The sequence below is a fragment of the Microcaecilia unicolor genome, chromosome 4, assembly GCF_901765095.1.
Source record: "Microcaecilia unicolor chromosome 4, aMicUni1.1, whole genome shotgun sequence".
In the NCBI taxonomy this organism is placed as follows: domain Eukaryota; kingdom Metazoa; phylum Chordata; class Amphibia; order Gymnophiona; family Siphonopidae; genus Microcaecilia; species Microcaecilia unicolor.
The window spans coordinates 371,397,513-371,414,017 of NC_044034.1; the positions used below are offsets into that span (position 1 = coordinate 371,397,513).

The 16,505-nt window shown below is 42.3% G+C and overlaps 1 protein-coding gene across 5 annotated transcripts in view; it reads left to right on the top strand.

The window, feature by feature from the left end:
- DMD (dystrophin) overlaps window positions 1-16,505 on the top strand; it is a 2,615,032-nt gene that overhangs the window by 2,548,153 nt on the left and 50,374 nt on the right. For all 5 annotated transcript variants that reach the window (XM_030202363.1, XM_030202359.1, XM_030202360.1 and 2 more), the window contains one exon: window positions 1,904-1,942. In XM_030202363.1, the coding sequence (XP_030058223.1) occupies window positions 1,904-1,942 (39 nt within the window). The remainder of the gene's footprint in view (window positions 1-1,903; window positions 1,943-16,505) is intronic.

A 16,505-nucleotide genomic window follows, 5' to 3' on the forward strand; every position in this document is an offset into this window, starting at 1 on the left:
CCTTGAGGCTCACTATCTTTTCTTGGGCTGGTGTGCTAATTCTCAGTAGCTTAACTTTTCATAGTTCCTGTTGTAGTTATATATAATTGTTAGATCTCCAGCTGATTTTATCTCTTTGATTACCTTCTCACAAGGACAGGACATTATGTTTTTGGGTTGTGTGTGCAGGCGGTTCAGCCTCAAACTCATTTGTGGCTGAACTGGCTTATTGTAGCAGGAAAAAGTCACATTCCTTCGCACTGAAGGACAACTCATGAAACCTAAATGTCATCTGTGCCTTTGCCCATGTGTGTGACTTTTTCTTCTGCTGGGGGCTATCTGAATTCCTCTGCAAAATAGAGAGCCAAATCCTTACCTCCTCTCCACCCCCCATACCTTCCCTCCCAGTTACCAGTACTGGGAGAATTGTGTTCCATTGTTTTAGTCTCCTCCCACCACAAGGGGGAGCAAGAGGAGAGCAACTGCTGATTGGTTCTTACATGGGAGGTCACAGGCTAAGGCATGGTAGTAACGTGGTGCCCAATGGGTACTAAATACAAAGTTGTCCTTCTAACCCTTTCCTCCCCTTCCTACGGTTGGCCACTGCCACACATACCACCCCAAAAGCTATAGTACTATGTATATCAGAGGCTAACAAATATCCTTTTACCTCGATTTTGTGCTGTTATCTGCCCTCCACAACCCCCTCCCTCTACCCATTGTGCTCTAACATACATACCTGAAGCGTTTTAAGTCAACAGCAATTTGGACAGGGGAGAAGCAACTGAGGCACGGAGTGAATAGGAGGACCAGAAAGTGAGGAAGGAAAAGGTGGGAGTGGAGGAACAGAGGGGAGTCTTGGGAGGAAGGGGAGAAGCGAGAAATCTGAGCATTAGGAGAGATGGAGAGAGCTCTAAGTTGGAAAGAGAAAAAGATGGAGATTAATTTAAATGGAATGGGAGAGGGTAGGTGGAGAGGAACCTATAAGGGATGACGACGAATCACCCTTTTTTTCTCCACATCCTAGATTTCTATCCAACATTGTGTATGAAATTCAGTCATTTCTTTTTGCGTCTGTACTGCTCTTGTGTAAACAAAACATAGAGCTTAGTGCTGGACACCATCCATTCTAGGTGTTTAAATTGTGTCATCTTTTTAAGCTTGTGGGCCGCTAGTTTTTTTTTTTTTTTCAAAATCCAGGGCAAACTGATGACAAGGTTCTCGGAGCTGTAAATAATAATCTGAAGGCCTTAAGATGATGTCGCATCCAACTCTGTTGTTGGTTTGAGTGACGTTTTAAAACATTTTAAAGCCTCACGGAAACCTACCAGTCTTCAAATTGTTTTTGACAAGATTTTGTGATTGTTACCCTAAAAGGAAGATATTTAGTGAATCCAGGGTCAACCTCTCCTATGACTCATTAGGGGCTCTCCAGTGGTCAACATTTGATGCAAAACTTTCCATGTAGCTATTCTCCCTGGAAGTCTGAAGGTGACAGAGATTTGGTAATTAAAGGTTTAAGGGTGGCTATGGGAAAACCTCTCTGTTTTGAGCCTTCAGAGTCTAAGACAAAATGCCTTGGAAATGAGACCCAGACCAAGCTGTACAATCAGGACATCTTGTCCTGTGACTTTTGCTAGGGAATGGAGATTTAATCTTTCTCAAGAGTGGCTGTTGCATTTTAATCACCCCTGACCCGGTTAGTGCTTCCCCCTTGGAGATCTGGGAATTGTCCGTAATCCGAGTGCACCAGCCCCGCTCCTGGAGAAATCGAGGGTGAGCTGTGCTTCCTCCCGCCTCTCCATTCTGATTCCTATTTCCTTTTGGTTTGGTTTTTGCCTTTTCTCACCTTTTTATTTGGAATGCTCTCTTTTCTTGTGTTCTCTGCCTCACTCTCCTCACCTTCCTCAATTTTGTCTTTCAGTCCTGTCACCCTGATCAACTTCTGGCCTGTAGATTCGGCGTGAGTACCTTTCATTCTCATGTGCTGCTCCTGATGTACCTGCTGCTTCTGCATTTGTGGTTTTTTTACATAACATCCATTTGTCGCTGCCTAATTGTTGCTTTATGTTTGGGGTGGAAGGGGGAGGGCAGAATCAGATGCTGTATTTGTCCTAAATTAAGAGTGTAACAGGCGACAACTGTTGGGGGTCCACTTTGTTTTTAGATGGGTGGAAGTCTGCAGATTGAAGAGGTTGTGGCAAATGAAAGAGCACCCCCTTTCTCGCCAGTACCCTACTCCCATCATTCCTACAGAAAATGAATGAATGGACTGGATGACTTGGGCATTGGTGGAAACAAAGGGCAGGAAGAAACCTCTACGTCAGAAAGTCCCAGCAAGGAGAAGTAGAGGCTGACCAAAAATGCGAATCCAACACTGGAGATATTGTGAAGAAAACTTTATTGTGGCTGATATGGGGTGACCTGGTATGGTCCGGGTTTCAGCGCCTACATCAGGGGTTGAGCAAAGGTTCCTCAAAAAACCCTTTATATCCAAAACGGTCGGGGGATACCAACTCAGGGGACTGCGGAGCAACCAAACTGGCCAAAAGACATACGCACGTCAACGGACAAACACTAACAGCAACAGCGGGGCTCAACCCCTGATGTAGGAGCTCTGTGATGCGGACTGTGTCAGATCACCCCATATCAGCTACGATAAAGTTTTCTTCACAATATCTCCAGTGTTGGCTTCACATTTTTGGTCAGCCTCTACTTCTCCTTGCTGTGACTTGGGCATTGGACCATGGATTCCTGAATCTTCATGCATTCTAAGAAGCAGGACAGGACAGATGGATCTAAATTAATGCACTTCATAATTAACCAGTACATTATTAAACATCTACCCTGTAACTATAGAGATGCTATGCTGGTGACTGAGTACCGGACAGAGTTCCCTCTAAGCCAGCACTGACCCAGCATCCTCAGCTTGGTGTCCCTCTGAGCCACTACTGACCATTCGTCCCAGCATGGTTTTAGGGGACATGCTTCCCTCTAAACCAGTACTGATCCAGTAACCCAGTATGGTCATAGGGGGCACTTTTCCCTGTAAACCAGTACTGACACAGAGTCCCAGTATGGTGAAAGGGAGCAGCTTCCCTCTGAGCAAGTACTAACCCACTGTCCCAGGATGATATTAGAGACGCACCTCCTTCTGAGCCAGTACCGATCTAGTGACCCAGAATGGTGGTAGGGGGTACTCTTCCCTCTAAACCAGTACTGGCCCGGTGACCCAGCATGGTGTGGGGAGAGGTGAGGTCACCTTGATACTGAGGATGCTGTCTTTCCGATGTGGCTATTCTAAGGACGCAGGCTCAGTGTGGCTTACATATAACCGTTAATGGCGTTAGCCGGTTACAGTTTGAACAAATACCTAGTATGGATGAATACAAAGTGATATTGTGGCATAATGAGGTATATTGAGTTCAAAATTGTATTATTGGTTATCAACCCTATCGTGCTCTTAGATCATCGCAAAAGCAGCTACTTGATATTCTTTCTTTTAGGCAGGTTCATATAGAAGAGTATAGATCTTCTATATTTTATATCAAAAGGGAAAGGGAATGGCCCTAAATTATGGAACAGCTTTGCCTATTGAAATTCGGTCCTTGCAGAGTGTTGTTCTGTTTAAGAGAGAATTAAAAACCCACATGTTCATTCAAGCATATGGGTCATTAGTTCAATACTGTATTGTATATTTTTAAGCTGTAGTTAGATATGGATGTGAAGCGTCTGTTCACGCTTTCCAAAAATACTAGGACTAGGGGGCATGCGATGAAACTACAGTGTAGTAAATTTAAAACAAATCGGAGAAAGTTTTTCTTCACCCAACGTGTAATTAAACTCTGGAATTCGTTGCCGGAGAAAGTGGTGAAGGCGGTTAGCTTAGCAGAGTTTAAAAAGGGGTTGGACGGTTTCCTAAAGGACAAGTCCATAAACCACTACTAAACGGACTTGGGAAAAATCATTCCAGGAATAACATGTATAGAATGTTTGTACGTTTGGGAAGCTCACCAGGTGCCCTTGGCCTGGATTGGCCGCTGTCGTGGACAGGATGCTGGGCTCGATGGACCCTTGGTCTTTTCCCAGTGTGGCATTACTTATGTACTTATGTCCTCTACTTGGCTCACTTTTATTACATAGAGCAGTGATTTAACCTATGTCATAGTGGCTCATTCCACCAATAAGAGCCAACCTCATTAGTGATGTCACAATGGCTTGATTGTATAGAATGTTTGTACGTTTGGGAAGCTCACCAGGTGCCCTTGGCCTGGATTGGCCGCTGTCGTGGACAGGATGCTGGGCTCGATGGACCCTTGGTCTTTTCCCAGTATGGCATTACTTATGTACTTATGTACTTATATTAGTTTTATACTATGTATTTTGTTGTCTTGTCTTGTGATTTTTTAAAATTTTGCATGTAATTTTTGTTCCCCGCTTAGAATGATTCAGATACAGTGGGCTAGAAATAAAATGTTATTATGATTATTATTATCCACCAGGGGAGGATTGACACTGGATTTAGTACATATGAATGAAGAAAGTGTGCCTAATGTCCAGGTTTACACCCATCTGGGTGGCAAAGATCACTACATGGTGTGGATTGACATAAAAGCTAAGGTAGAGTCTAGACACACCAAGCTCAACGTTTTGGATTTCGGATGGTAAATGGGGAAAGAAGAGCTGGTGGGTTGGGGAGAAATAAGTTAAGTGGAAAAACAGCGTGCTACACTGGAAGGCGCTGTAGAAAAGGCTACTGATTCAAGGACAAACGGCCATGATTATACAGAAGGCCTAGACCAAATATCAGGCTGATTTCTGACTGAGCCCAACACTGATTGTTTCAGTATCTAAGAATAATGATATTCTTGGGCACAATGAGAGATGTCATCATATTAACCATATAAGATAACCACATGGAAGACATTCTGATTATCTTATCATCTTGGTCCATCATGGTCCATTTTGACCTATCCTCTGCATTCAGTTAAGTAGATCCTTTGATCCTGTATGACAGATGTAGGTAGGTATGAACTGGGGGATTTGCAGTTAATTGGATTTCTTCTTTTCTGTCTGGAAGATCCTCTATAGAATTCAAGGGAGCTGCACCCTACGCCTGGAATAAACTTCCTGAGCCCCTACGTCTTGCCCCATCCTTGGCCACCTTTAAATCTAGACTGAAAGCCCACCTCTTTAACATTGCTTTTGACTCGTACCCACTTGTAATCACTCGCCTCCACCTACCCTCCTCTCTTCCTTCCCGTCCACATTAATTGATTTGATTTGCTTACTTTATTTATTTTTTGTCTATTAGATTGTAAGCTCTTTGAGCAGGGACTGTCTTTCTTCTATGTTTGTGCAGCGCTGCGTATGCTTTGTAGCGCTATAGAAATGCTAAATAGTAGTAGTAGTAGTACTGTATCTGCATTAAGCAACCTTAAGTGTGGTGTTTCCCAGAGGTTTGGATTATCTTCCTTATTGTTTAAATATCTTTATGTAGCCATTAGGGAGTTTGATTTGGTCCTTGGATGTGTAGGAATACTTAGATATAGACTATATTCAGATTGTTGTACTGATCTCTAAAAATTGTACCACATCTTCCCTGAAACCTAATAATCTAGCATTAATTTCTGACTGGCTTCCTATTCTTCCCCATTATCTCCTGTAGGTTTGTTGTATTAGCTTCATTTTACTGCATTGGTGCTTGCCTCTGTGGTGCATTGTAAGCCACATTCAGCCTGACACTGTTGGGAAACTGTGGGGTACAAATGAGATAATAAAGAAATAAATAAAAGTAAGCTACCATTAAATTTATAGAAGACAGAAATCTTGAGGGTTAGTTTTATTTATTTATAGCATTTATACCCCGCTCTTTCCCGCTTGATAGCAGGCTCAGTGCGGCTTACAAGCTATGGTACAAAGTATCACAGAGATAACACAAAGAATGGTACAAGGTGTGGTACAAAGTATCACATAGATACACAAAGTATGATACAAGTATCAAGAGATGTTCACGTTAAAAGAGTTAAAACAATGGGGAGAGATGTGGGGGAGAGGATTGAAGTATGAGTAGTGCTGTTGGTGTGGAATTAGGTTGGGTTGTTTGGGTAAGCTTGTTTGAAGAGGTAAGTCTTCAGCAGCTTTCGGAAGGGTAGGTGTTCATTGGTTGTTCGGATGTGTCGTGGTATTGCGTTCCAGAGTTGGCTGCCTATCACAGAGAAGTTGGAAGCATAGTAGGTTTTATATTTGAGGCCTTTGCAGTTGGGAAGATGAAGTTTGAGATATGTTAGGGATGATTTAGACTTATTTCTGGTTGGAAGATCGATCAGGTTGGTCATGTAGCTTAGAGATTCGCCATGGAGGATCTTGTGGATTATTGTGTGGGCTTTGAAATTTATGCGTTCCTTGATAGGGAGCCAGTGAAGTTTTTGACGAAGTGGAGTTGCACTTTCAAATCTTGGTTTGCCAAAAATGAGTCTGGCTGCTGTGTTTTGGGCGGTTTGGAGTTTTTTCATGATTTGGGCTTTGCAGCCGATGAAGATGCTGTTGCAGTAGTCGGCATGGGTGAGTACTGTGGATTGTACTAGGTTGCGGAAAGTTTGCTGTGGGAGGAATGGTTTTATTCTTTTCAGTACCCACATCACATCATGTTGTTACTTCCATCTGGTCACACTTCCCTTTTCCCTTTGGGATATGTCATCTTCACCTATGATTGGAGATCTTGGAATGATACTAGATTCAATGTGTCTTGAGGGTTGGTTGGTTACTTCCATCTGGTCACCCTTCCCATTTCCCTTTGGAGTATGTCATCTTCATCTATGATTGGCGATCTTGGATCTTAGATTCAATGTGGCTTGAGGGTTGGATGTGTCTTGAAAGTTGGTTTCTTCCATCTGGACACCCTTCCCTTTTCCCTTTGGAGTATGTCATCTTCACCTATGATTGGAGATCGTGGAATGATACTAGATTCAATGTGTAACCTGGGTTTTCATTTTTCTGTCATAGTATATAACACTTTTCTTAAATTAAGTCCTGTAAATGGTCTTTCCTTGTTCATTATTCGTAAATCTTTGAAGTTTTTCCTTTTGCACCTGGAGTGCTGTCATAGTGATGAGTTTTCAGGTCTGCTCACATATAAGCTACAAGAGACACAAAAAAATTTTGGCAAGTGCAATGTGGAACTGTAAAAGAATGATCCTGGTGACCCTTCTGTTATGAGCACCGCACTGGCTGCTATCACTGTGTGCACCAATTTCAAGCTCTTCACTTTAGATTTTAGGGTTTCGAGAGGGAAGGACCTTGGTTGTTTGAAAAATAAATTAGAATAGTAAGGTTGTGGGCATCAGTTAAAATTGAGAGGTGATGCTCTATATTTCACCTTCAAAGGAGGTTTGGAAGTTGCACATTAGAGCTGAGATCTTTGGCATGGAGGAGGAGCCTGATGGTTTGAAAAGTGGGCTGAGAACCATGAAATCCCGCTGCAGCTCGTTGTGATCTTGGGCAAGTCATTTAACCCTCCATAGCCTCAAGTACAAACTTAGGGGACAAGTACTTGGCATCTCCAGTTAGGTAAGCTGATGCCACGTTGTGAGCACTAATTTTATAATGGCATCTTTGCCCCCAGATTCTATTATAGAATGCCAGCATAAACCCCGATTGATACAAGGTACCTGTAACTGCATGCTCCCAGTTCTATAATTGCTCTTTGAGATTGTAGCCCTCTAGAGATAAGAAAATGCCTACTGTACCTGAATGTAACTTGTCGAGCTACAACGGAAAAAGGTGTGAGCTAAATCCAAAATTCCTTCATTTTTTCCGATATAGTTCCGGTGCTATTAGCCTGCTCGTAGTGATCAGATTAGAACAGAATTACCTGACTTTGTAGAAGGGTGAAAATGTGGATTACATTTGGATGGCGGTAATAATGTTCTGCTTGTGTCTCGGACTTGGCAGCAGTCTTTGATTTGGTGACTTAACAACTCCACTTTGAAAGGATGAGTAGTATTGGAATCAAAGATATTGCAGTCATATCTCACACAGACCAAACAGTTAGGGTCCTTGCCGGTATCAATGTTTCTGTGTTAAGACTATGTACATGTGGGATCTCGTAGGGCTCTATTTCAGCATCTACTTTATTTATTATATTTCAGACCCCATTAACAAATATATGTATGCTAATGACGTAGTAACATAGTAGATGACAGCAGATACAGCAGGGGTGCTCAACGTCGATCCTCAAAGGCTGCAACCCAGTCAGGTTTTCAAGATTTCCCCAGCAGGGAGCATATCTAGGTTTTAAAAGGTTTGGACAAGTTCCTGGAGGAAAAGTCCATAGTCTGTTATTGAGATGGACATGGGGGAAGCCATTGCTTGCCTCGGGATTGGTAGCATGGAATGTTGCTACTAATTGAGGGGCATAATCGAACAGAAACGCCTATCTCCATGGGCGTTTATCTCCGAGAACGGGTCCGTGAAGGGGCGGACCGAATCGTATTTTCGAAAAAACATGGACGTTTATCTTTTTTTGAGCTCGGCGTTTTTGTTTTTCAGCGATAATGGAAACCGAAAACGCCCAGCTCAAAAACGAATAACTCCAAGACATTTATTCGTGGGAGGGGCCAGGATTCGTACTGCACCGGTCCACCTCACATGCCAGGACACCAACCGGGCACCCTAGGGGGCACTTTCACAAAAAAAAAAAGGTAAAACAGCTCCCAGGTGCATAGCACCCTTCCCTTGGGTGTTGAGCCCCCAAAATCCCCCTCAAAACCCACTGCCCACAAGTCTACACCATTACTATAGCCCTAAGGGGTGAAGGGGGGCACCTACATGTGGGTACAGTGGGTTTGGGGGGCGGTTTGGAGGGCTCCCATTTACCAGCACAAGTGTAACAGGTGGGGGGGGGGGGGATGAGCCTGGGTCCACCTGCCTGAAGTCCACTGCTCCAGTGACCTGCATACTGCTGCCAGGGAGGTGGGTATGACATTTGAGGGTGAAAATAAAAAGTTGTGAAACGGCATATTTTGTGGTGGGAGGGGGTTCGTGACCACTGGGGGAGTCAGGGGAGGTCATCCCCGATTCCCTCCAGTGGTCATCTGGTCATTTAGGGCACTTTTTGGGGCCTTATTCGTGGAAAAACAGGGTCCAGGAAAAGTGCCCTAAATTCTCGCTAAAAACGCATATTTTTTTTCCATTATCGGCGAAAGGCGCCCATCTATGATCGGCAGATAACCACGCCCCAGTTCCGCCTTCACCATGCCTTCGACACGCCCCCATCAACGTTGTCCGCATCCGCGACGGAGTGCAGTTGAAAACGTCCAAATTCGGCTTTTGATTATACCGCGTTATTCGTTTTTGTGAGATAAACGTCCATCTCCCGATTTAGGTCGGAACTTGGGCGTTTTTCTCGTTCGGTTATAAGCAGGATTGTGTTTCTGCCAGGTACTTGTGACCTGGATTTGCCACTGCGGGAAGCAAGATACTGGGCTATAGATGGACCTTTGGTCTGACCCAGTATGGCTAATCTTTAAACTTCGAATATTGCATCGGTGACAGAGCTGCCTGTTGTTCGATCATTTTAGAATAGTAGTTCAAGCACAATTGGAGTGTTGTAATGTTTTATATCTAGGGTGTGCAGATTGCGGAAAAGTTTGTAAACCCTTCAGAATACGGCTGCTCAGTTAATTTGTAGAGCTCAAAAATCTGAGAGAGCCACTCCACTTTAGATTAGACTCCACTGGCTTCCAGTAGAGGCTAGATCAGTTGTTAAGTTGTGTATTTTTATTTTTCAAATATTTTATCTTTATTTTATTTTCCTCTTTTGAGAAAGAATTTACTAAGCTTAAACCATTTGATGCTCAACTTTCCTTCAATCAAGGATGTAAGATTTTTATTTATTTATTTGTAACATTTATATCCCACATTATCCCAAACAATTTTATCTTTTGTCAGGCAGCTTTGAGATAGAAGTCTTTACCTTTGATAGTAAAACTTGACACCAATTGTATCAGATTTCATAGGAAGCTGAAACTTTTCCTTATTAAAAGGTCTATTAGCTAATATTGGATTTCTAAATGTTGAATTTTAAACTTTTTTATTCCTAGTGTTGTACTAGTTTCTTTGATGTATATAACCAGCATTGAACCAAAACTGCTGGGTAATTGCGGTATATAAGATTTGTATTGTATTATGTTATATTACTTTAATGGAGGCCTTGATATGTCCCGTCCTTAAGAAGAAAGCTCTGGATGAGAATGCCTTTCAGCACCTATTCAGAAAGGTGATAGAGAAAATAGTTTACAGTCAGTTGTTGAATTTTTTGGAGGGGACAGAGAGATCCATATTCAGAAGCAACCATGTGATCAGAGGCAGTGCTGACCACATAAATGATTTTTTTTTTTTTTTTTTTTAATTTCAGGCTCTTAGATAACTTTGTCCTTTTTTTAAATTGCTAAATGGCCAATGTTAATCCATTGTGATTTTTGGAGATCTAGAGTTGGAACCAGCAGGTATCCATTAAATGTGGTATTCAGCTAATCACTGGATAACCATTCTGTCCAGGAGATAACTTATCCATTTAAAGATGCATGTGTATTTTCAGAGATCCTACTTGGATTGATAAAATCACTGGAAATCAACATAAAGTTAAACATGCAATCTCAAGCCTCTTGAACCATTTCCGTCAAGTAGTGTGGTAGTCATGTTAGTCTACTTTTAAAGGTAATAAACAGAAATAAAACAGAACATATCTTTTTTATTGGACTAACAATACATTTTGATTAGCCTTTGAAGGTAACCCTTCTTCTTCAGATAAGTCTAAATTTTGAAAACATCACGATACTGAGACAGTCCTGTCATTCCTAATGGATGGTGGTCACATGTAGGTACATTGAGGTATGGACTCATTACTTGACCCAGTTAACCTGTGGGCTGCTCGTGACGCCATCAACCATGGGATAGTGCTATAATATCTGTCAGAAGTTGATATAAGAGATAGAGTATGAAATCATAATAGTAACATAGTAAATGACGACAGGTGAAGACCTAAACGGTCCATCCAGTCTGCCCAACAAGATAAACTCATTTTACATAGTATGTGATACTTTATACCCAAGTTTGATTTGTCCTTTCCATTCTCAGGGCACAGACCGTAGAAGTCTGCCCAGCACTATTCTTGTACTAAAAGTTCTGAAGATTCTGGAATCCTAAAGAGTTACAAGATTCTGGAATCCCAATTAGTAGCAACATTCCATGTAGAACCCCAAAGAGTAACATAGTAAATGACGACAGGTGAAGACCTAAACGGTCCATCCAGTCTGCCCAACAAGATAAACTCATTTTACATGGTATATGATACTTTATACCCGAGTTTGATTTGTCCTTTCCATTCTCAGGACACAGACCATCGAAGTCTCTTGTACTAAAAGTTCTGAAGATTCTGGAATCCTAAAGAGTTACAAGATTCTGGAATCCCAATTAGTAGCAACATTCCATGTGGAACCCCAAAGAGTAACATAGTAACTTAGTAAATGACAGCAGATAAAGACCTGTACGATCCATCCAGTCTGCACAACAAGATAAACTCATGTTACATGCTATGTGATATTTCATACCCAAGTTTGATTTGTCCTTGCCTTTCTCGGGGCACAGACGGTAGAAGTCTGCCCAGTACTGTTCTTGTACTAAGTTCTGCAGCTAACATCGAAGCCCCTTAAAATTTACACTCCAGCCCCTCCCTATCTATTCAGTCACAGTCAGTGCGTAGACCATAGAAGTCTGCCCAGTTCCCTTTTTGTTGCAATTCTAGTCTTTCCCATCAGGACAAACATAGACTGGGATATGCATAAAGGAATCCTGTGCAGTAGGAATGGATCCTCAGAAGCTTAGCCAAAATTGGGTGGCGGAGCAGGTGGGGGAAGAGAGGTTGGTAGTTGGGAGGCGAGGATAGTGGAGGGCAGACTTATACGGTCTGTGCCAGAGCCGGTGATGGGAGGCGGGACTGGTGGTTGGGAGGCGGGAAATACTGCTGGGCAGACTTGTACGGTCTGTGCCCTGAAAAAGGCAGGTACAAATCAAGGTAAGGTATACACATATGAGTTTATCTTGTTGGGCAGACTGGATGGACCGTGCAGGTTTTTTTTCTGCTGTCATCTACTATGTTACTATGTTCATGTGCCCATTGTATGAGATTGTTGAAGGCCAGCACAGGGATCTGTCTGTCTCCAATTCATTCTTTCTCCTGCCTTGTCTGAAAGTAATAGATATTCATTTTTGGCGGGGTGTCATGTATACACAGATGACCTGCAATCATGTGTAGCCAGAATGTCTGAACAGGGGAAGGCAGTTAGTATATTGAATGTGTGACAGAAACTGCTGAGTGGCTAACAGCAAATAGACTTAAAACAAATCCCTGAAGGCATGAGATGTTATAACTAATCAAACAGAAATTGAGGCTTTGAACGTCAGTAATGTGATCTGAGATGATCCTGTGTCTAAAGGAGGTAGTCTGTCCTCAGGTGTGCATTTTGATTGTTTGCTGACATTGCAGTGTGATTTTATAACAGCGCACCTATGAAAAATGTTGAAAAGGTGCCTATTTTATGAAGGCCTAAATTGAATGGAGTCAGATATTTTTACCCCAAACTTAAGCTTTTTGTCCTGATACCACAGAAATGCATGCATTATTTTTATGTTTAAATCATTTTATTATTAGTTCCAATAAACATGGGAAACAAGCAAAATAAAAACATTGACCAATGATACAACGCACAAACGTCCCCCTTCCCCCCTACATCACCCCCCTACACTGAAAAAGTAACAATTTTCGTATAAACAATTCAACAAGGCATTCGAAAGTTCAAAATTCTACTACGTGCTGTAGGCCCAAGAGTAACTCAAAATGGCTGCCAGATCTGACAGAAACAAGTGCCATATTTTGAGTCCATATCTGTAATACCATAGCGTTCCAAATTAAATAATTGAATCATTTGTGTGCACTATAGATCCATAGTGGGATGTTCACCACTTATCCACAGCAATAAAATGGTTTTCTGAGCCGTTAAAATGGCTTTTCCTAGAAAACCTTTGAGGCCCCTAGAAATGGGATGAGCAATTCGATACTGACCAAACATCACATCTGAGAGCGCCTCCACTTCACACCTCCTTTGACGATGAATAAAGGCCTACCCATGAAAGTACATTTCTACGCGCAAGTGGCCTCAGTTATAGAGTCGCCCTTCACATGTTTGCATACTTTAGAAAATGCACATACACATTGCAACTCTTCCTGCGCTCTAGCCCAACTACAACCCCGGAAATATCTACACGTAGATGATGTAAAAGTGGATGTGTCGCACACTTTCCGTACACTTGTGTGTGTGGACAATTTTATTGAAGCCTAGGCTTTACACAGAGAAAAGGAGATTTGAGCCTTTGTGTCTGGCCCCGTCTTTGGCCGTTTTCAAGTCGAAACTTAAAGCCCACCTCTTTACCACTGCTTTTGACTCCTAACCGCTTCTCACTTACCCTGTCCTTTAACCTCTCCTATTATTCCCTTACCCTTATTTGTTCTGTCTGTTTACCTGTCTTATCTAGATTGTAAGCTCTTTGAGCAGGGACTGTCTTTTTCTGTATGGTGTGCAGCGCTGCGTATGCCTTGTAGCGCTATAGAAATGATAAGTAGTAGTAGTAATGTAGAAGCCTGCCCTTGCAGATCAGCAACGCGGCCGCGCAGGCTTCTGTTTACGTCAGACTCACAGAAACAGAAGCCTGCGCAGCTACGTTGCAGATCTACATGGAATGTTGCTAGTGGAGGATTAGCCTAGTGGTTAGTGCAGTGGAACATGGAATGTTGTTACTATTTGAGATTCTGGAATGTTGCTATTACTTGAGATTCTACATGGAATGTTGCTACTATTGGAGATTCTAGATGGAATGTTGCTACTATTGGAGATTCTACATGGAATGTTGCTACTGTTGGAGAATCTAGATGGAATGTTGCTACTATTTGAGATTCTAGATGGAATGTTGCTATTCCACAGCAACATTCCATATTTAGACTGTGAGCTCTTTGAGCAGGGACTGTCTTTTTTGTGTATGGTGTACAGCGCTGCGTATGCCTTGTAGCGCTATAGAAATGATAAATATTAGTAGTAGAAAACCTTTGTAAAATGACCTCCCTGATCCAGATGTGTTTCCAGTGATTATGGCCATATTTAGGACAGTTCATTTAGGGGTCCTTTTACCCAGCTGTGGTAAAAAAAAGGCCCTGCAATAGCGGTGGGGTCCGTTTTTTCCTCGTACCAGGGCCCTTTTTACCGCAGCGGTTAAAAAGCCCCTAAAAACAAAATAATCTTGGCCGTGCAGTAAGATTATTTTTACCACGTGGTCATGCCGGGGGAGGGGGGAGAACTTTTTTTTGTTACATTTGTATCCCACATTTTCCCACCTGTTTGCAGGCTCAATTCCGGTATGAACAAATACAAAGCGATTTTGTGGTAGAATGAGGTTCATGTGTGACAGACACGTTAGGGAATCGTAGGGAGGAAGAGTTATTATATGTCCATTACGAGCTTTGATTTCGTTGTGTTGTAGGGTTCAGGCATTTAAGTTGGGTCGGTAGGGTATGCCTTTCTGAACAGGTAAGTTTTTAATGATTTCCAGAAGTTTAGGTGATCATAAGTTGTTTTCACGGCTTTTGGTAATGCATTCCATAGTTGTGTACTTATGTAGGAAAAGTTGGACGCATAGGTTGATTTGTATTTGAGTCCTTTGCAGTTTGGGTAGTGGAGATTTAGGTATGTTCGTGCTGATCCTGTTGTGTTTCTGGTTGGTAGGTCTGTGAGGTCTGTCATGTATCCCGGGGCTTCACCGTAGATAATTTTATGAATTAGGGTGCAGATTTTGAAAGCAATACGTTCTTTGATTGAGGTGGCGGTAAGGGCTTCCGCGGTAGAAAGTACGGAATTCTTTTCGCACTCGAGGCAGAACTACCGCCAGCGGCTGCGTTGGGCACTAGTTCCTTTAGTAAACGGGCACCTCAATTAGAAGGCATCTTTTACTTATCAAGCTGCCGAGTGGTGGAATAGATTACTGAAATATATTAGTCACCAGTTTAATTATGTGATTTTTGAAACTTGGCTGTTTCAGAAGCTGCTATTGTTTTAATAGTAGCATGTTGTGGTTTATGTCTTATTGACATAGTGGAGTGGAGTGGAGGAGTGGCCTAGTGGTTAGGGTGGTGGACTTTGGTCCTGGGGAACTGAGTTCAATTCCCACTTCAGGCACAGGCAGCTCCATGTGACTCTGGGCAAGTCACTTAACCCTCCATTGCCCCATGTAAGCCGCATTGAGCCTGCCATGAGTGGGAAAGCGCAGGGTACAAATGTAACAAAAAAAAATAGATACTATTGGAGATTCTACATGGAATGTTGCTACTATTGGAGATTCTACATGGAATGTTGCTATTCCACTAGCACAAATCACAATACCAAAGATTAGAACTAAGTGAGTACAAACAGTTCACCAGCCCAATGTTTGGTTAGAATTATTATAGGGAGCCCTCGGAAGGTACTACTTTTCGGCAATTTCACATTATTTGCCTAGTAGCATAGTCTCTCTTCATCGGGTCATCCCTTAATAAACTATTGGTGGATGCTGTAATTGTAGCACACACACTGCCAAAAGTGCTCAAAAAATATATATATCAAACGTGCTCTAAACGTAATAAATAAAAAAACTTAAACTTAACTTGCATGCCGTTGCATGTCTCCCATTGTTGGTGTCCACTTAGGCTTCCCCTAAATTGCGCCTAAATATATATATTTTTTGAGCACTTTTGGCAGTGTGTGTGCTACAATTACAGCATCCACCAATAGTTTATTAAGGGATGACCCGATGAAGAGAGACTATGCTACTAGGCAAATAATGTGAAATTGCCGAAAAGTAGTACCTTCCGAGGGCTCCCTATAATAATTCTAACCAAACATTGGGCTGGTGAACTGTTTGTACTCACTTAGTTCTAATCTTTGGTATTGTGATTTGTGTGTTTTGATTTTTCCAAGGATTTTGTGTTTTTGGAGATTTCTAGTGGTTTCAGCTATTCCACTAGCAACATTCCATGTAGAAGACTGCGCAGGCTTCTGTTTCTATGAGTCTGATGTCATGCACGTACGTGCATGACATCAGACTCACAGAAACAGAAGCCTGCGCAGCCACATTGGTGATCCGCAAGGGCCGACTTCTACATGGAATGTTGCTAGTGGAATAGCAACATTCCATGTAGAATCTCAAATAGTAGCAACAGTGGAGGAGTGGCCTAGTGGTTAGGGTGGTGGACTTTGGTCCTGGGGAACTGAGGAACTGAGTTTGATTCCCACTTCAGGCACAGGCAGCTCCTTGTGACTCTGGGCAAGTCACTTAACCCTCCATTGCCCCATGTAAGCCGCATTGAGCCTGCCATGAGTGGGAAAGCGCAGGGTACAAATGTAACAAAAATAAATAAAAAATTCATCAAATTGAATGTTACT